This window comes from Bactrocera oleae, chromosome 4 (genome assembly GCF_042242935.1).
Source record: "Bactrocera oleae isolate idBacOlea1 chromosome 4, idBacOlea1, whole genome shotgun sequence".
Classification (NCBI taxonomy): domain Eukaryota; kingdom Metazoa; phylum Arthropoda; class Insecta; order Diptera; family Tephritidae; genus Bactrocera; species Bactrocera oleae.
In genome coordinates, this window is record NC_091538.1 from 48,060,825 (window position 1) to 48,081,794 (window position 20,970).

The 20,970-nt window shown below is 34.2% G+C and overlaps 3 protein-coding genes and 1 long non-coding RNA gene across 4 annotated transcripts in view; 2 read left to right on the forward strand and 2 right to left on the reverse strand.

Moving 5' to 3' along the window:
- Nucleotides 1–2,080: 2,080 nt before the first annotated feature.
- The window catches only part of pk (prickle), a 232,882-nt gene continuing 213,992 nt past the window's right edge, over nt 2,081–20,970 (forward strand). Inside the window, exon 1 of the mRNA XM_070108191.1 lies at nt 2,081–3,618. Coding sequence (XP_069964292.1) covers nt 3,584–3,618 — 35 coding nt within the window. The 5' untranslated portion in view covers nt 2,081–3,583. The remainder of the gene's footprint in view (nt 3,619–20,970) is intronic.
- Spn43Ab (Serpin 43Ab) lies at nt 5,031–19,866 on the reverse strand. The gene is made up of 7 exons (XM_070107783.1): nt 19,397–19,866; nt 16,611–17,821; nt 15,773–15,911; nt 15,537–15,662; nt 5,553–6,466; nt 5,341–5,485; nt 5,031–5,287 (listed from the first exon to the last, which is right to left on the reverse strand). Exons 1-7 carry the CDS (start codon nt 19,419–19,421, stop codon nt 5,166–5,168), a joined length of 2,682 nt encoding a protein of 893 aa, XP_069963884.1. The 5' UTR covers nt 19,422–19,866; the 3' UTR covers nt 5,031–5,165.
- LOC138856989 (uncharacterized) lies at nt 11,434–11,974 on the forward strand. The gene is made up of 2 exons (XR_011395969.1): nt 11,434–11,562; nt 11,617–11,974. It is a non-coding gene; the product is annotated as an uncharacterized lncRNA (long non-coding RNA).
- Spn43Ad (Serpin 43Ad) lies at nt 12,443–14,033 on the reverse strand. The gene is made up of 4 exons (XM_014233099.3): nt 13,885–14,033; nt 12,888–13,795; nt 12,668–12,821; nt 12,443–12,600 (listed from the first exon to the last, which is right to left on the reverse strand). The coding sequence occupies exons 1-4, from the start codon at nt 13,898–13,900 to the stop codon at nt 12,488–12,490; spliced, it is 1,191 nt and encodes a 396-aa protein (XP_014088574.1). The 5' UTR covers nt 13,901–14,033; the 3' UTR covers nt 12,443–12,487.

Below are 20,970 nucleotides of genomic sequence, written 5' to 3' on the forward strand. Positions count from 1 at the left end.
GCAACAACTAAAGCAAAAACAACGCTATTGTCTTAAGTGTATCTATGTATGTAATTTCTGTTGTTATTGTCAAAGTGTTTGCTGCATGCGCAGTAGCAGCAGCAACTACAACAGCAGCAGCAGCAGCTTCAAAGCGTTACCGTTGTGTCAATGCGCCGACCGAAACAAGCCGAGATGGTCTCTGATATGCGCATGAAATCGAAAAAGAAGTGAAAAAACCAGAGGAAGTGTACATTTTATTGAATACACCTTATTACATACTTCCATATATACATACGAGTACATACATATAGTCGCATACATACTTACGTACAAAGCTTGCGCTTGCGTGTTGCACAGCGCGCCAGAAACAACAACGAACCCTCATATCCACAGAGCCGTGCAACCTTCGCAGCAACACCGCAAGTCCCAACAGCCAGTCGGCGTTTAACGACAAGCAACAATTGCCGACAGCCAACAAAAGTTGCATTGGTACTTGTATCTACTTAAAAAGCAACAGCCTGCCTCATTATTGGCTTCGAAACGGCAGCACTAAAAAACTAAAACAAAAAAACTAAACAAAAATTAAATAAAATTGTGCACAAGAATTGCAACGTTGCAAAGAAAGGCTGATAAAAATGCAGCAACAGAATTTATGCAGCTAATTTTTTGTTGCAACTTTTAATGCGGCGCAACCTTGTCTGATTTGGTCGTGTTTTTGGTGCGCATTCAGTTTACGGTAAAAAAACAAAAAAAAACACCTTACAAACTAATGCTGGAAATTGAAAATCGAATTAAGAGTGCTCTAGCTGCAGTGAAAGTTCGTCAAAGTATGTGGTGTGACACCCGAAAAAAAATTGTGAATAATAAATAGTTTTTGTGCCAAAACGATAAAAAGTAGTTGTGCTACAAACATTCAAAAGGTGCTTTTGATTATTTTGCTTTCAACAGTCTACTAGTAAAGAGGTCCCTGTAGATTTTTGGGCAAGCTGTCACCATAAGTTGATGGAATTTTTTTTTGAAATTATCGTTTTCCTAAAATTTTAGTGTCGAACTCTTCCTTTATTCCTTAACTCAGAGAGTTGGTTGTCAATTAATTTAGTGAGCAGTATCATTTCAGTACCCGAATAGAAACATTGTCGGGAATGCAATTGTTGAATCCTTTCAGATGTTTTTACTAAATTCTTTTCAAATCTCCCACCATGGCTTCTAAAGTTCTTGGATTTTTCACAGTAAACTGTAACTTAACATATTCGCAGTTAAAAAGCGGTAGATAATAGACCTTATGTACGAGCTAGCTAGCTAAAATGTTAATATCTGGAAACCACATCGAATTTATTATTCATATTAAGACTGAACGCTTCATTACCTCAAATCAGCATGCATATTTAACAGACCAAATTTTCCCAGACCTTTTTATGTCAAGTTAAGGTAATGCGATTCTGCTTGTTTACAAAGCAATTTAATGGCTCACATTGAGTTTTAGTACCATTTTCTTCATAAGTCTTAGAGTCAAGTAAACGTTGCTCTGAAACTTATTCTCTAAGAATTTTCTACGTTCTACCATATATAACGTTTTGGTAATATTCTAAATAACTTAAAAATATTTAACGAGTTCGATCGGATAGTGTAAATAGGGTCTCGATGATCTTGTTTTTTTTTGTTTTTGAAGACGACGCATGTTCAAATCTCAAATGCTCAAACATCAAGCATTTATATCTAAGTAGATTAGTTATTCGACCCCTTCATTTTATCAAATAGCCAACCATTAGTTTATAGCGATACTCAAGAATATTATGTGTACATACAAATGGCAGCTAAAAATATCCTGTAGATCGTCTTATAATATATGCTAGAAGCCTCAGTATGCTACTTCAAACCTCCATGGCTTAGATAGTCATAAGCCTATATAAAAAGTCCATCAAAAGTTTCTGTAACATATATACTTACCATATATGTGTATGCTCTCTATGCGAATCCTTCTTTTCGGCTTAATTATGCCTTGCTAAGTAATGACGAGGGGGAGCCCATGAATCTTAGTGTAATAAAAATATTTGGATCATTTTGGATAGGTTTCATACGTGAACGGAAACATCGGAGACCCATGGCCGTCTGTCTGTAAGGCAGTATGTATATATACGAACTAATCCATTTGAAATATATAACATATAGCTGCTATACAAACTGAAAAATCAAAAGCAAGTGCTTGTATGCAAAACTTTTTTATTTGACGAGAAACTTTTTAACATGTGAATGCTATTATAGTTTCGGCGCAACCAAAGTTAACGCTTTTTCTACATGCGCTTTTAAATTTTTCCTTTTCCACAAAATTTTTGAGTTTAATTTTTTATTTCTTATTTGTTAAGGGGTCTAGTGACTCACCCTGCATTACAGCTAATTCACAATTGTGTCGCTAAAGTTGAAAAAATAATACCAAAATCGCCTAAACTCTGCTCCTTGACTTAGATTAGCCGGAATAGTGTCACGCAATAATATAATATTATATATATACCCACAAATTGACACGGCACAAAAAATGCCTGTCTATTAGAAAAATTAACGAAAAAGTGAAAAATGCAAAGAAATGTGCCGATAATAAAAACAAACCGCTATAATAAATAATCAAGTTAACAGTGAACAATTCGCCACAGTGGGTCGGTGTGCCATGACGGCCGAGCGCAACTTCAACCTAACTGCTGGAGCTAGACCTCATAGACCTACTATGTGTTTATATATGTGTGTATGTAAATATGTACGGATGCTGACGGTGAGGGTGTCGCCGTTGGCTATTGAGGTCTCGACGCTGCGCATTCGCATTGGTCGCGCATAATTTCTGATTTACGTCAGTTGATTGTAATCGACAATAAGCCAGTGAATAACTGCAAAATATACATACATACCTATACATACATAACAGTAACAATTTTGGAAATAAATTATGAGGCAAATGTGAAAAAATCATAAAAATTGAATTTTAAAATTATTAATAAATATAACAACAACAACTAAACGACACCTGGAGCTGCAAAATCTTAATCAGTGCGAAAATCATTAGCCACAACAACAACAGCAACAAAAAAGTGATTTAAATCGTTCGGTGTTATAAATTTTGTGTGTGTCGAAAATAAAAGTTAAATAAAAATTATGCAGCAGAAAACTAGCTATGTTTGTGTGTTTGGCTACCTACGGTGGTTCAAGCATAATTCCACTGAAGTCATTAAGTTTTTATATTCACCGTCAAATATTTGTGCTTAGAAATGTGTCGGTTGTGTGACATAATCACGCAGTTTCAATCGGTGGAATTATCAAATTTTGGTGAATAAAATAATTGCAAGGTTATTAATCATGCATACGTACCTACAAATTTGTATTTGCAACAATTACGCTGAGTTATGATATTCTAACGTGTGTGAAGTGATTTTTAAAGTTTCAAAAAAAATAAAATAAAAACAAAATTTGTTAGTAAATTTAAAATAAATAAATATCAATAAATAGTAAATAAAATAAAAAATAAAGTCAAGTGTTTAGTTAAATAAATATTAAACTAAGGAGTATAACACTAAGTAAAGAGTTATTGCAGTCCTATAAGCAAAATCACGGAATTATGGATAATAGACCACAGAATATGGAGCTTGAAAGGTAAGATATTATTTTTGCAAAATTAACCTAACATGTATAATATGAAAATAAATTATGTATATTTAATTATTTGTGGTTGAATCGCAATTAAAGTTCACCATTCACAATAGTATCAGAAAGATTTAGTGCTTTTTGTTTATTTTTCAAAACATACCTGCATGAAACTATTTTCTCATATAGCGGTAATGCTTACCTTTAAAACAATATCTCATTTATTGATTTGTGTTAGGTATGAAGTAAGATAAAGTGATAATACATTCATGAGTTTACTTTTCTTTGTTTTCAAACAATTTAAAAAATGTGGAATTATGTTTAATTATATTATATAATGATTGTCATATAGCGCTGTTTCTTATCTTATCTTTATAACAATACTTCATTAATTGTTTGCTGTTTATTATAAGACATGATAAAGGGATCAGAAATTAGTGTCACAGTACTTTTCAACATATTTGTGACGTCCAAAATATTTAATTTTCTTATTTTTATATAAAATATAAGCACTTCACTCATTATAATTATGGCTGTCATGCAGTACCTATCACTATCTTTATTGCAATACCACATTTGTTGATATATTTTAGCTATGAGAGACGGTAAAGGATAATAACGCATAGACTTCTAAAGAAATTCGATATTCACAACAAAATTCAGTCAAAATTACTATTTTTATGAACAGGCTATTTTCATTAGATGCGACGACTTATTTTGAACAATTTGACCTATTTAAGTGAACTATTAACATTACTTCTCCGCTATTAAATATATTGATTATCGAAAGGTTTTTTGAAGGTTATAGAACTTTTATTACTGAAAAATTTAAAAAAACTGTATTTTAATAGGCTCTATTAGTTCGCAAATTATAAGTCATTGAGTGAGTGAGGCAAATAACATTACCCACACAACTGAACAACAGGTCGATTCTGGATATAATTTCATCATAAAAAGTGATGGGGTATATCTTATTGTAACCATGTAGAACTTGTTGATTGATAATGATAAGGATAAACGAAACGTCGTTAATCGTTTCATGTAGACCTTACTATTGGCGCTTAGGCTCCATCTATACTGAAAGAGTGAAATAAAGGCTAAAATTAGGTAAATTACAAAAGACAGTGTGTTTTTCTGAATACTAGGGAGCTCGGAGAGCCTTTGAGTTTGTTCTCATTCCAAATACTTTTTTCCAGAAAAACTAATACAAAAAGTTTATACTAAAGTTTCCCATCATGTAATCTTAAGGAATACAATCCTTTATACAAAAAATCTATGCTTAGGATTTCTTCAGTTTTTCATCAGGCAATTTCAAGTAACTGAACACGATGGTGAGTCGTACGTATATCTTTGTAAATCCTTATCCTTGTGATCCTAATATATACGATTAGAAAAACTACTTTAAATTATTACAAACTGAATATATTTTCAATCTCACTGAATATTTATTTAATTTGTAGATCGTTTAATATACAATTGCGTATATATCTCTATTGAAAACATTTTCAACATTTTTGGGAACATTTCACCTTATATCCATGACCCTTATAAATTCTTTAAACATTGTGTGTCACATGACCCATGAATATAATAGAGTCTTCATGTTTAATGGCAAATACGAAAGGATGATCAACTTCCAAAGATTTTGGGCGTGAGAAGGTCAAGAAGCTCTTTATACCTAAAAAGTAATAAAAATGAGTAAGAAAGTTTCAGATGACAGAAAGTAGGTACCTCCGGATTCTAATGAGGGTACTGAACCGTCCTCGGTAACTTCCACATATGCCTTGTGGCTAGCGCTATTGATATAATGGCTGACAAACATGCGGTACATATGACCGAAATCGCCTTGACGGGTAAACATAGTCGTGACACCGAGCTGGAGGGATGAGAAGTATTTATATAATGGTATTAAAGTTATAACACATTGAAAATCAAAAACTTACTTTACGGAATGGCTCCTCCAGACTGACACCAAATTCAAAACCAAATTTCGGTAGACGCAACTCAATCTTTTGCGAACTTAAACGACTATCCACAAGTCCGACCAAATTCTTGCCCACCAAACGTTGTATAAGATTAGACAAACCGTTCATTTGGTTTGGCAACAACACAAGCATTGAGTACTCAGTATTTTGATAAGGTAGTTCGATTACTTTTGCATCCAATTCATTAACTTCGCCATAACGGAAATTGTTTACCGTCCACATCATATCCACATTTACTGAACGCCGACCACCAGATGAGAATTCACGACGTTCTGTCTTATCAGCTTTGAAAGCATTCAACCAGGGTGCACTATAGGCTATACCATTGACCATCACACCTTCCGTTAGATCGTTTAACTGTTGTGGTTGTAGAATATTCGTGACTTTATTCAGAGTTTTCTGTTGCACTTCTTTGCTAATGCGATCGGCGGTGCGTTTATTGTAGGGTGGATGAAAGTCGGCTGTTTCGAGGTCTGAGTCAAAACTACGACGTGCGACATCGCGGAAATTAGCCTTGAATTCCAGATTCTCATTTATATAGATTTTGTTGAATAAACGTAAATTGTTGCTGCGTGTAAAGGCAGTTTGAAAAGCGCTAAAACGACGCACCACTTCATCCGAATTGGCTGAACCGAGTCGTATGCCCGCTTGTATTTCATTTGCCGTGCGTCCTTTGGCGCCGTAGAAGGCCAAGGCCATGGCGGTTTGTATGGCTGCAGGGGATATCACGACATTTTCACCCAAATGATTCGAAGCGACAGCCTGATAGATATCGGCAGCGAAGAGGTTGCGTTCAGTAGCTTCACTTTGTGTGCTTAAAGTGGCGGCATGAGCTACCAGACAACCGCTCAGCGCGACCCATGCGGTTAACACTAGGTAGATGATAATAATTTACCTTGAGTATTTGAATTGATTTTAAAGTAATTTATTTATGTTCACTTACATAATAGTGATTTCATGCTGTGCGCGGTGTGTGTATTCAATTAAGACTCGATTGTAACGATTAGCGACGCTTAGGCTCCGAACTGTTGATACGCTAAATTACGACTAAATGCTTGGTACAAATTTCGAACTTCTCGCGGCTCTGACGCATATATTTAATTCGTCAAAGAATTAGGCTAGCGGCGACTGATTAGTATGAGAAAAATTTTACACTGAAAAAAAAAGATTAAAAAAAATAAAATTAAGGCTTCAGAATGCATATATATCTTTAATTACTATGTATAAGCAAGGATAACCTATATAGAAGTGATTAAAGTCAGATAATTTTTATATTGGTGGAATTTTAAGTTCTCATATGAAGTTTAAACCAGAAAAAGTATTAACTTCGATTGCACCGAAACTATAATACTCTTTACAGATACGAAATATTCCAGGCAAGAACTTAATTTTGATTGGTCAATTTGTATGGCAGTTATATGCTATAGTGGGCCTGATTTCGGTGGTTCCGAAAAAAGAGCTTCTTCTTGGGGAGAAGAGGACGTGTGCGAAAATTCGCATACTGATATCACAAAAACTGAGGGACTAGTTTGCGTATATACATACAATGGTGTGAGTCACATTTTCATTTTTAGATGGGCAAAATTTTTGCTTTAAGAAGATATGAAATATTTCAAACTTATGTTGTTGCTTGACAGTGACAGTTCCTTTCTCGGGGAACCTCAACAGAAAGTCGGTAAATATCTTCGAAAAAATTCCTCCAAAAATCTTATTTCTATGTATTTTAATCCAGTGAAAACCAATTTTTCAGTATTTAAATTTTAGGAATTATTACTTAGACTGCTGTCTTAATATTTATATAACATGTGTACATGAGTGGGCGTATTTAATCGAAAGATTTAATCTCATAATTATTGTATAAGATTATCCACATCGATTCCGTAGTAATCAAAAGGGCTTCGATACAGGTCAAATTAATTGGACTCTAATATTATCACTTCTTTTCGTTGATTTCTAACCAAGACTTGCTTACAATAAATTGTCAATAAATTTAAAAAAAAATTTAACACAAACTTTCTGTAATTTTTTCAAGTGTAACCACCTTCTACCGAGCTCACAGTTGTCTATTTACGAAACTAATTAACAACTTTGACTAAGTGGTTGAGAAAAGCTAAAATGCGAACTCAAGTACCTACATATGTATATATAATGTATATATATATAATATAATTATTTATATACATATGAACATGTTCATATATATTTTTGTGTGGTTTGTTTATGATTTGTGCAATTTTCGCTAAAGAAGAACAAAACAAATTTAAAAAAATATAGCTTATCAGTAAACAAATGAGCAATGTGAATCCATACATACACACACATATGTAATTTTTTTTACTCTTGTATGTCGCAGAAGTATTTTTGTATAAATCAGCCTTTAAATTTATTTCGCTGTATATCAATGAGTAACTTTTTGACCCGACATTTTTTGTATTCATCAGCTGATAATAATTTTTGTTAACCCAGCTTGCAATTTATAGGGTTTGTCGAATATATGTGGAACTTGATTAGTGTAGAAAGCTAAGCTTTTAAGCAAAAGGCTTATTCAAAAGAATTTGCAGGTGTATTTAAGGATAAATAAAATAAATTGTCTAAAAAATGTATCAGTAAATAAATTTACAATGTCAGTCTTCGTTTCTCAATTCGTTATGTTAGATCTTTGTTTTTTTTTTAATTTTTATTTACATTCGAAGGCAGCAAAGAAGCTGTCTAGCTCGATACTTCAATTGTAAATTATGTATGCCAATTGCTTGTTCGATTCGCAACTTACCAATCTTCGCCAAATCGAAAACAGCTATTGTCCATTGAAGAGGTATAATGGCGTTGTATCTCATCTCTAGTCTGCCTGTCTACTTGATATTTTAACCGATGGTTGTTCGATTCGCCACTTTCCTTTGCTTAATACTAGGCTAATATTATTATTCTATCTAGTGTGTGTTTGACGTTAACCTACAAGTTTTAAATCTGTCTTGAAATGCTGAAAGACTTCATCATGTTTTTGAGGTGGTACAAATAGTAGGTTTGCCATTGCGTGCCGATAGGCGACCATTATTACCGTTATGCGAATAAGAGTTTCTGCAATATAATTTGTACGGCAATACATATTTCCACTATTTTCTATATTTTAGGCATCAAATTTATTTGTATATAAAATAATGGATAAGTAGGTTTGTTAAATATGGAGGAATAAAAAAAAAGTTTTCTGAACCTTCTTATATACTAAGTAGGTTTCTATATTCGTTTCATTAAGATAATTAATTTATTGCACAAATAATATGTTCAGTGGCTCTAAGCCAAAGTCAAACATCATCGAAATAATTTTGCAGCAATAAAAATTTTCAAACTATGATAAATCAAGTAGAGAATAAACTAAAGCGGTATTTTCATACTTTATTTATTGCAGTTTCACTATATAAAAACAAAACATGCCAAGTAAGGAAGCGCTATGTTCGGGTCTAACCGTACATTTTATACTCCTGCAACTGGCAACGATCAAAGTCGGCAATATGGGAGTTTCGGTACTGTGGAACCATTTCACATATTTTCGGCATAAAACTATAGTAGATAGATAGATAAAGATTGAGGTATGAACCGTGACCTATGGTCTATTGTGCCCTCCCCTATGTCACAACGACTCATCTAGCCCCAGCATACTGATGAACTCCAAAAACTCGAGTATATCTAACATTATATGAAGAGTTAATTTTTCTAAGACATCTTGCTCATGGACCAATATATACGGTACAAAGCCATGGAAGACAGGGGTAGAATTGACCCGATTTATTTATTTTTGGCATTACTACATATTATTTCCAGAAAGAGACGTTCTCTGTATTTCATTAAGGTACCGTGAACCATCACTAATATTATTATAAGAAGTAAAGTCAACTAGATTATTGAAAATCCTGTATGGCGGCTAGAGCAAGTCTTCACTCAATTTAATCCATTTTAGACACACAGATATCGTTATTATAAGATAACTCACCTATGTTCCAGTGCGAAAATAGGCGAAATCGGACAATAACCACGCGTACTTCCCATATAACACAATTTTAAATTCCATCTGATTTTTTCACTTCCAGTATAAAAATAAAACACCAAAGAATGAAATGACGGGATAAAACTTTGCACTTAATCTTATGCCGAAAAATTGTCAAAATTGGGGCATCAAGGATCCAGACAACAAGTTTGTGGAAACCAATGCATTTTCATGCCATGAAGGCTTTTTGCCTAATTAAATATTTTCAAAAGTCCGGTTGACTTCTATCGGTCGATATGTAAGCATGAATAAAATTATTGAAATTCAGAAGTAGTCTCTTTCTAATATAGAAAACAAATATTTTATTTAAGTTGTTAACCACTGTAACAACTTAGATATTAAATGTATGCAGAAGTTAAAAATCTTGATTATCTAAACAAAGTATAAGCAAAATGAAAATTTCCAAGAAATTATTTATGCATGTTTCATTTTCTTATTAATTGTGTATAGTATATACATGAATACGAGCACATAAGAGTATTATACATTTCTTTTTGGATTCGGTGATAATTGCGGAAGCATATACATTCTAATAGAATTCATTAGTGGCTCTCTTTAAATGCCGGTTAGCTTGCATTCGCCAACAAGTTTCTCTCCAAACTGCAAATGTATAAAATGCGTTTTTTCAGCAACCCTTGTAGGAAAAGAATGTAGTCTGTTCTAAAAGGATCGAATGCTGTGGTTGAAGTAAATATGTGACAACTTTACTGTTCCTCTTTTTTTCTACTTCTAAGCTTTTTATTTATATTTATTTTATTTTTTTTTAATTTATAGGGAAGAACATTTGGAGAATATATATTATTCTAAAAAAATATTATAAAGGGGAAAGATTAGATTGTTTGTTGGTTTGAATTAAAAAGGTTCCGAAACTACTTGACAGATTTGAAAAATTCTTTCACCGTTGGCAAGCAACACTCTATCCGGTGAACATAGGCTGGATTATATTTTCAAAATCATTAGGGTTCCTTACTAAAACGCCAATAATGTAACCCAAGGTGAAAAAAAATTACACAAAAAAAATTCCTTAATTGCGTGCACTGCAAATACTATTGATTATAGAACAAACTAATGTACTATGACTTTGCAGAACATTTAATTGGTACAAAAAATGTCACATCAGCAGATGTCTTACTGTTGTATATAGTTACGTCAAAATAAGTGTGCTTTTTAGTATTAATCCTTATCAATATTAACTACTTCATATTCAAGACTTATTCAATACCTTTATATGACTTTTTGAATTATTCGTTTCGGACATTCCATTCGAAAGTTATCACCAATTTAAAAATTTAAGTAAAAGAAAAAAGTCGCGTGATGATCGGCGACCCGATCGTCTAGGCTGCAACCTAATATGACTATAGAGGTCTATAGAGGTCCTTTTATTGCTAAATGGGATGACAAATGGAGTGATCTGCTAGTATAAAATAAACACATTGCGAATGTGTTTATTAAAAGTTAAGAATGCTCATATTTCTTAAATTATGTCATTCAGTTTTAGTTGCGAACAAATTATTAGTTTGAGCTGAGCTGAAGTGAAAGCGAATTATAACTGAAGTTCGCAAATATCTCGGGAATTGTCAATTGACTTTTTTTTAAACAAAATTCTATTTGATAACAATATTATATAAAACACTTTGTATTTGGTTTACTTCACAAGTGAAATAAAAGGAGTTTTAGTTTGGAAAAGATTAAGCTTAATGGAAAATGTTATGAGTACTGAATTTCCTACGAGTTAGCTGTCGCCATAAGAGTGTTGCGCATACAAAGTGATATTCTTAGCCACTTGCACATTCGCTCAAAAAGCGAGTGAGTGATTTGTTGCAGAATATTGATCGGTTAAAGAGTGAAATGTATTTATATGTATAGTAAAATATCGATGCGCAATATTTAAGCATGCATTTTTTTATTTTTCTTGTCCATTGATTCATGGTAATCCAAGCTGGCGGTTTATTAAGCTTATTTCTCTGATTCATACAATTTTAGTTTGGTGCTCATCTACACGGCTATACGGAGATGGAACAACATATACACGTGACTGAGTCTACCTTTACGGATTTGGAGGGACAAAAAAAGAGGCTCCATAATGCCGCTAAGGAACCGATCCCCCCAACACATTTCGTACAGTCAGTGGGAACGACTTCAACTGAAGGGCCTGAGGACGATTGTTGCTTATTTCTGTGTTGTTTTGAATGGTGTTTTAGCGGTGATATCTGTACTGACAATGATGATACAGATTATTGTGATTCTTGCTTTGATTAAAATAACAACAATCTAGCCTTATTTATGTTACTTAAATTTTTTTATATATTCCTTAAAATAAACTTTTCAATTTTACCGAAAATTCGTTGTTGTATTGTATTTCCCAGACATGGTTATTTTTATGCCTTCAACAGCCATACCAGTTCAGTACAATATTTATTTCTTCATAGTTATGTGCTTGAAACAACATTATTTCGTACCGACCCGGTAAATATTTCTGATCGAAAACTGAGCTTCGATAGTAAGTAGTTTTATTGTTTTATGAAATATTTTTCATGATCTTAAATACACTTCTGCATTCGTTCGAATAAATATTCGGAACCCGATTTCGAAAAAATTTTGGATAAACTAGGAGTAAATTATTTATTGCAGGAGCAACGGAAACAAATACATATATGTATGTACAATATATGAAAATATAAGGTCCATCAGTTCGATTTGATAGTTCTTTTTGATTTGAGTCATCTCAAACTTTGGAACACCATAACAAATACACACATTTACTGGTCAATAGAACTTCTCCAGCGTCTTTTGAAAAAAAGATTTAAAGTCTTTTTCAATTTGAAATAATCTCTTTTTATTCCAACACTTTTACTCAAACATTCACGATGTGTCCGGCCATTAAAACAGCTACTTCGGATTTTATTAAGAAGTAAAACGGATGATTCACAACTAGCTGCATAGGGCGTTTAAAAAACCCACTTAGTGCTAAAAAATAAAGATTATAAAAGTCAGCGACCTTCAGTTCTCTTTTTATTTCAACAATCAAACTTACAAAACTCATCCTCGGTAGAAATACCGCCGTCCTCATCTACACGCCAGATCGCTTTGTGTGGCACATTCGTCACAGCTGGTGAGCGCGTATTGAAAAGCGAGGAGAACATGTGCGTGAATTTCGTCTCACCATCGAAAATGCGTGCGAAGCCCAACTGAAATTTGCAGTAAATTTATAAATTTATTAGTATATGAATACAAAACCAAATTATGCAACAAACCGCGCTCAAGGCGCCTTTGAGGTCCACATCATATTCGGCGCGGAATTTCGGCAGCGTCAATACAATTTTTTGCTCTCTCAGTTGCTCTTCGAGCTTGGTGAGATCTTCATGTAATAGTTTCTCTTCGAGTTTTATCAGCCCATCAACTTGGTTGGGCACTAACAGCCACAATTTGAGCGTCTGATTCGCGTATGGCAGCTCAACTAACTTGGCATCCAAATCCGTCAATTCAGCGTAGCGAAATTTATGCGTGACAAACATGCTATCGACTAATTTATATTTCATACGATCAGTAAAAAAATTCAATTTCTCCGTCTCCTTCACATTGAACCCTACCGCCCATGGCGCGTGAAATACCGCCGCGGTGGCCATAACAAAGCGGTCACGCATATCGGCCAATTTTGGGTCAAGAACCTCACCGCAACTATAGTTGGATTGTTGCAAGAACCAATAGTTGAGTTCATCAATGCTTTTCCGTTTGAAATCGACCATTTGTGTAGGTGTTTCAAAATGCCTGGACATTTCTAAGAATTCATCTTGAAATTTGAATAACACATGCTCCTGCACATAGATGGCGCTCAGCAGACGCGCTTCGTTTTGAGCTTGTGCTTTCACGGAACTCAATAGCAGCGACATATTCAATGTGGCCGTTTGTTTGCGCTCCGTTTGTGGCAAATGCAAGGCGGTGCGTAGTACTGCAGCCTCCTGTTCGTTGGTGCCATAAGATAGTAGCGTGAGTAGGGCTTGTATGAGCACTGGAGAAAGGAGCACATTCTGCGTCGGCGATTGCAGGCCAAGTGCTGTGCTAAGTGTCAAGGCAAAACGGTCGCTGGCGAGCTTCGCAGTGAGCGCCGGTGCATTGGCGGTGATCGTCTGGAGCACGAAAATGCGGCTAAGCGCAACGAAGACTGATAAAAACGTGATAAGGAATTAGGAGGAAGTATTTTTTTTTTAAGTTTATTTCTTTATATATATTTATATTTATTGTGCAACTTACATGGCCTTAAAATCATTTCACTTTACTAATTGCTAACAAAGTCTTTGTTCGCAAGTGGAAAAATCAGGAACGGAGAGCGTCTCAAAAGAATGTGTGCTTTTAATCGCCTACTCTTTGACTAAATTCTATTAGCGTAGCTCAATCCAGTTTCTGTCGTGTTTAATTTTTGGCTAGATAATAGCTACTTATATTTGTATATATTGAGTATAGTACAGCTAATATTAGGATTTCGCAAATACAGTGTGGTTCTGAAGTCTAACAACTAGTAATAACTTTTAATTTGATTTAGTTGAAGTTAAAAAAATTTTCTTTCTTAATTCTACTTATTATAAGCCTATAACTATACTTTTAGTTTCTTCAAGGCCAGTTGTATGACTTTAATCAACTAAAGGTCACTTCCGATACCGGATATTTGAGTCTCGGGATAAAGAAAAAGTTACAAGATGTGTTGATCCGATATAGAAGCGAGCCTCGCTTATTTTTCTTATAACGATACCTTTTTTAATTTTTTCGATATTATCTTTCCTTTTTTGCAGTGGTGGATAGAAGACCAACACGTGGGGAGTTTTTTGCGATCTCTCGGCCCTTTCTTGAAGGCGCTATTGTGCTTATGTTTTCGATCTTGCTCGAGCCAAATCTAACTTTAATGATTATGTTATCGATAAAGTTTACAAACTATTTCGCAATTTTTGAAATATTTTGAAACGCACACTATTTTTTATCTTTTGCTTAATCTTTGTGTAAAATATAAGCAACCTGGTGTGTTTACTGATTCCGTTTATCTGACCTCTATTCTTATATTTTGTGTACGTTTTCAATTTATAACCATACAACTCTCTCCTCCAGTCTTATTACTGTTTTTATTTTATTTACCATATACAATATCTGAATTTAAGTTTGAGTTGAATATAATATTGACCGACTTACCACTCGATGTTCGAAGCACAGTCGTTCAAAGTGCTTTTACAAAACCGAGTTTTGAATGAATGAGCTCTGGGGCCTTAACTGAGTTCCTTTTGAGAAGATAATGAAAAATATTTCAAATTTACTTTGGTGATCTGTTTCTGACAATCGAGTTTACGTAAATGGAATGAACTCGTATTTATATTCGGCTGGGAGTTATCAACTCGGCAAAATCCTAAAAAAACTGTGTTTATATACGTTCATATATACACATTTTTTTTTTAAACAAGTCTCCTAGTTAAAAAATTCATCAAAAGACTAAAAAAATTGGGTTTTGTCTCCACGTTTTTAATTTGCTTACAAATTTTTGTTCACCACTGTAACTGAAATAAACACTCATCAGATCTGCGCTCAGTAGTTTGCGAATCTCTTTCAGAAAGTTTGCTTATCACATAAAATGAAAAAAAAACAAAATTTTTAGGCTTGTTGATATAAAAAATTTTATTGAAAGCTTTTGAAAGCTTATAATAACTGCAGATCATACATACGAGTACATATTTCAATGAGTATTTTGTTTTAAAAGCATTCTAGCTTCATATTCTTCTCTTAATTCTGCGATTCTCTTGTGCAGTTTTTTTCTATATTTGTTCAAAATGTTTTCTTAAAATTTTTTTAGAAATAAAGTATAATTACGAGTAAACGTATTGTAAGTCTTAAAAGATGTACATATATATTTAAATATATTCTTTACTGTATTTGAACGACATGTCCAATGAAGAAGACAGCTTGCGGACTGCGAATGGCGAACATGAATGGATGATCGGCCGTAAAGCGAATGATGCGGTTGGGCAGTGAGAGCGGCACCAGCTTGATAACTGCAATGAGAGAAGAGTGTAATGAGATACAATTTATCAAAATTCAGTTATTAATAAATTGCTGTTTTTTAATTCAATTCCAGTATTTTTTTATAATATAAATTACTTACATGATGCTGCAGCCGCTTCGGAACCTGCCTCATTGACATCGAGGTAAGCCTTGTGTTGTACTTGCGACACACTAACTGTTTGTGGATAGAAGAAACCTTTCAAATCTGCGCGATCGTTGAAAAGATCTGTAATTCCAAGCTATAATGTAAAAGAGGAGAGTAAATTTAATACGAAATTTTAAAAATTGTTCTCTAATTAAATAACGTTTTAATGAAATTTTTGTGACTAAATGGAGTAGAGATCTGAAAAACACAGACGCCTCAAAAAATTTAGCTTTTCTAATATAGATGTCTTAAATCGAAAGAAGCTTAACCTTTGTAATTTCTTCTAAATTTGTGCGCTCATAAAAGCATCAACCCTTTTTATAAGAAGATAATTATTCACCTTTTTCAACTGTCCATTACATGGTTATGTTAAATCTAACAATATTTTTCCTGAACAAAAAAGCTTCTCTTAAAATTCGATAACCTGTCTGTAGTGAACTTAAAATTTGTAAACAGGTAAACCAAGGAAAACCAGAGAAGAATATTTTTTAATTAAGTTAGGGCTTAGTTTAATCCTCAGTTATGCCAATGAAGCTAATAAGATCAAGCATTTGATAGGTTAAGAACTCGTCCAAAGCAAAACTAGCAAAAGCCAGCTTGGTTACTCTCAATCTCGAATACTCTTTATCGCTCAAAACTATAATAATGAGATCTGTTCTGGATCGGTCGGTATTCTAAAATTCGATATAAACGGTTTATAACTGTCTATGGTACTTACTATTTCGGGCTTAGTAGAATACATTACTAATAGAATTTTTCAGAAAACAAAATATATAAAAACCTATGAACTCACCTTATTTAAAGGATCCTTCATATTAATGTCGAAGCCAATGCGAAATTTGGGTATTTTTATTGTCACCGTCTCCAAATGCATGCGCGTCGACAAACTATTCAAATCGACATCATGCAAACGCTGCTCCATCTCTGCCAAACCGTCAAGCTTGTTCGGCAGCAAGATCATCATCGATATATTCGAATTTTCATATTTCATCTCCAGACCGGTTGCATCCAATTCCGGAAATTCACCATAGGCAAATGAGTCATCACCATACATCATATCGACCGGCATTGTACGCGCAGGTGTCACATAGAAATCCTGTTGCTCGGTGTCCCGCGTAGAGAATTCCTTCGCCCATTTGGCCTTGAAGTAGATGGCATTAATAAGCATAGCTTGCGTTTGCGCATCCAATTCCGCCGGCGAAACTAGTTGGCGTATAATATTCTGCGTTTTCTGCGCCACCCAATTATTAATAGCCGACGCTGCCACATTCGGCGAACCGAAGTCGATCGCCTCAATGACGCTGTCAAAATTGCGTGCACGTTGCTGTATGTTCGGCTGTACCGTCAGCTGTCGGCTATGATACATTTTATTCGCCATCACCAGCTGTGCATTGCCGGCATACAGTTGAGTCTGCAACAGATTATAGAACAACTCATCCGTGTCCTGTCTGTTGGCAGGCAGTCCGAGTGCATCCTTCAGTTGATTATAGGTTTCTCCACCGGCGCCAACAGAAACGAATGCCAACAGCAATTGCAGTGAAATGGGTGAATAAATGACATTCTGTTGCGACAATGGTCCGGCGATTACGCGGAAAAGGTTCGCATTGAATTTGTTGGGCGCGAATGTGCTCTGACGATTATGTTCAGGTTTTGAGCTGTCCCATACGGGCTTCGATCTGATCGGCACTGTGGCGTGAGGTGAATGTGCTTGCTGAAGTGAATAACTTGGTTTGGATGGTGCTGGAAACCGTACATTGATCCCTGCTTGTGGTGGTGCAGTAGGCGCTGGTGTTGGTCTAATGTTATTAAGCGGCGGTAATATCGCTCTGTTGTAGGTGGTTTTCGTCAATGAAACCCTTGTAAAGTAGATGGGTGTGCTCAGTTTCTCTATGTGTGCTGCATTATCAGCTTGTTGTGCCTCATATTGTTTCTCATATATCGGTTTTTGTTGTTGTTCGTAATTAAATTGCGATTGTGCCGTTGCAGTAGCGATCAGCAAGGCAACTAAAAAATATGGAAAATTTGTATCTATTAAAAAAATATATATTCTATTATAAATAAGTAAACATATATTCTGAATGTTCCAAGTAAAAGCTTCGTGCATAAGAAATCACGATTCGCTGGCATATCATTATATGTATTTACTCATCATGTTTGCTGCGGCAAAAGTCGCGGTTTCAGTTATTGCGTCATAAGCTCACATATTGACGCATAAAGTCATAAAAAACTATTTGCTGATAGGTTCGAAATGCATCAATATTATTTCTTAGTAACGATCTTTCAAAAACGTTCAACGAGTAAATGTACATTTTTCGAATCTTTGCATAATAAACACGAAAATTTGAAGATTCTTTTTATTTGAACGCCTTTAGCCGGAAAAAAGCTAATATTCGCATGTATTGAAAGTCCAAAACCTGTCAATTCAGAGCAAGCGTGTGTCCACAAAATTTTTCAACAAATCCGGTGACTCTTTTCGTATTGATACTGAAATGTACCTTTTTGAAGACCGTCAATTTATAGAGTCGAGACCACCAAGTTCCACAATCAAAGTAATGTGAGACAGGATAGACCGATCTTCGCATCGTTGTTAATGACCCTGAGAAGCAGTTCCGTAGTGCTTAAAATTAGAAAAGATCCAGAGCTAGAGTGCTACATGACTTGTGAGGTGTTTATAAGAAGTCTCGATTCAATCTGGGTTTCTCCGAGGAGGAAATGTGGGTAATTTAAGAATTCAGATACGATCCTTTTTTACCATGAACTAGGGTTTAAGTTTGCCACGATATTTGTAACTCCCAAAACGAAAAGTCGGAGATTTTATAAAATATATACATATATTAATAAATTTTGCACACGTCCTTTTCACACTAAGGAGCTGTTTATTTGTCGGAACCGCCTATATCAAACCACTTTAACTTAGTTTCCATACAAACTGACTGATCAAATTCAAGTTCTTGTATGAATCACTTTTTTATTTAACAAGATATCTTCACGAACTTTGGCACGAATTATTATACAAGTCAACACACAATTCCTGAAATTTTGTTTAGTTCGGACCACTATAAAAAAGTGCCAAAAACTGACAGTTAAACTTAAAATATTTTTATTTAACAAGATATCTTCACGAAATTCGCCATACTTGTAGATTTGTATCCAAGGCAACGAGACAACCCCCGAAAAAGTTCTTCGATTGGGTACAACCGAAGTTAAAGTTTTTTTCTTACAATAGTTTAGGATATCTTAGAAAGGTATTCAGTATTTTTTTGCTGACAGCTCCAGCTATTCCACAATTTCTACATTATGACATTTTGTGCAAGTAATCCTGCCCAAATTTAGACCTTCTGTGTGGTAATTTTTTATTTTAGTTTATTAGAATAATTGGTGGTTTACATTATAACTTCAATGAGCAACATCGAAGAACTTTTTTTTTACCATACGCGTACTTTATTTCCGAATAATTAAATTTATCGCAGCGTTAGCTGATATTTCTAATAAGCCTTGCCGATCGCGAATATGATTACTAAGCACTGACTTTTTAAAATTTATTATGATTTCTTAATAAATTTTTAATATAATTCTTACGAAAAATCCCCTGCATTGTGTACATTGGTCTTGGTATCCTAACACTCTCGTGATACACCTGGTCAGTCTTCTGTAAGATAGTATGTTGTTCTCTACAAACGCGGATTTTCCAGTTTCAGCCACTCGTCACTTGTTATTCACTACTAGCTTGCGCTTATAAATGCGTTACCGGCCGGGGAGGTACACGTACACTTTATCTGTTTGTTATGGTTACAAAATTCTTATGTGCATTTCTGCTTGTATATATGTATGTATGTATGCCACTTATATATATATGTATGTAATTTGCATTGATTTGCTACAATATTTTTTATATGTACAGATTTTATTTTTAACTATATATATTTCTTTTATTATTATTGCTTCCTCCTATTTATATGACTACCAGTTCTTGGTTGCGAAAAAAATCTCGTCCGCGCGTTTCGAAAGCCTTTGTCGTTGCGGCTGCTATGGCGAAGCAGCACTGATCGCCCGTTTAGCAACTTCGTAGTTTAAATATTTCTTAAATCGCGCTCACAGTTAAAGAGAGTCACGCAAATCGAATCGTCATCGAATTAAATTTGCTCTGTTGGCTTTTGCGGCCGGTGGTCTTTATTCTCCGTTTCGTTTTGTTTTTAAAGCAAACACGTTTACTCGTTTCGCCGACTACTTGTCATTGGTTAAGATCAACTGTTATCAGAGCCTTTTAGAATATTGATACATTTAATATTCCACGGTTTTTTCTATGTTTATTCAATGAAACAATTTTGCAAGGAAATTAAATTTGTTTTTACTTAAATTTGGCATTAAAATGAAAATTATAAAAGCCGAAGTGATAATGATATGAGGAGATCAATGCGGCTTTGCTTTAAAAAGCTATAGAAATATCAAATTTTCTGATTAATTGGAGTAAGCGGAGTGTGAGAGTGACTGGAGATAATCATTATGGCAAATGCAAATTCTGTTGCTGGCGAGTCACATATAATACGAGTACAAACAACTTTACCATTCATATAACGGTATCAAATTTTTGAAAAGTGCATTCTGAAAAAAAGTGAGAAATATAAAATTAAACAGGCTCAATGTTTTTTAAGTACTGCATAAGACTTTTGACAAATTTATTTTTGTTTTTGACCTAAATATGGGGTGAAGCATTTTCCTAAGGTTCATCCTATGTCGTATATAATTCTTTCAGTTTCTTGGACCTCATAACAGATCATTTAAATATTAGTAAATACATCTTAGCAATATTAAGCACATATAATACTAATTATATGCAAAACTTTCTCTGTAAAGATTACTACACTTGGTTCGAACTATAACTCCTTAGACCCCATATAATAACTATGAGGACCTCAAACACTACGAAAATTACGTATGTGCAATTTGATCAATGTCTCGAAAACTGAGGAACTATTTCGCGTATATACAAACGGACGGACATGGCCAAATGGACTCAGTTCATCACACAAATCATTTATACAATATATGTGTTATAAGGTCTCTGACAATTCCATCTATAAAATAACAAAATAAAATATGAGGTCAGTTATTTTGTATTTCTGCAAAAGTAAATTAAATATATATTAATTTGG

Excerpts from the sequence above, each read along its gene's own strand:
- Spn43Ad (XM_014233099.3), bottom strand. Across the intron at positions 12,822-12,887 it reads TCAAAGGCGCCTTGAGCGCG|TTGGGCTTCGCACGCATTTT; the intron begins GTTTGTTGCATA and ends TGCAAATTTCAG. Across the intron at positions 12,601-12,667 it reads TTCTACCGAGGATGAGTTTT|CACTAAGTGGGTTTTTTAAA; the intron begins GTAAGTTTGATT and ends TTTATTTTTTAG.
- Spn43Ab (XM_070107783.1), bottom strand. The coding sequence starts at position 19,421 with ATGTACACAATGCAGGGGATTTTTC. Across the intron at positions 17,822-19,396 it reads CACAATGCAGGGGATTTTTC|TTGCCTTGCTGATCGCTACT; the intron begins GTAAGAATTATA and ends CATATTTTTTAG. Across the intron at positions 5,288-5,340 it reads ACCCTCATTAGAATCCGGAG|GTATAAAGAGCTTCTTGACC; the intron begins GTACCTACTTTC and ends ATTACTTTTTAG.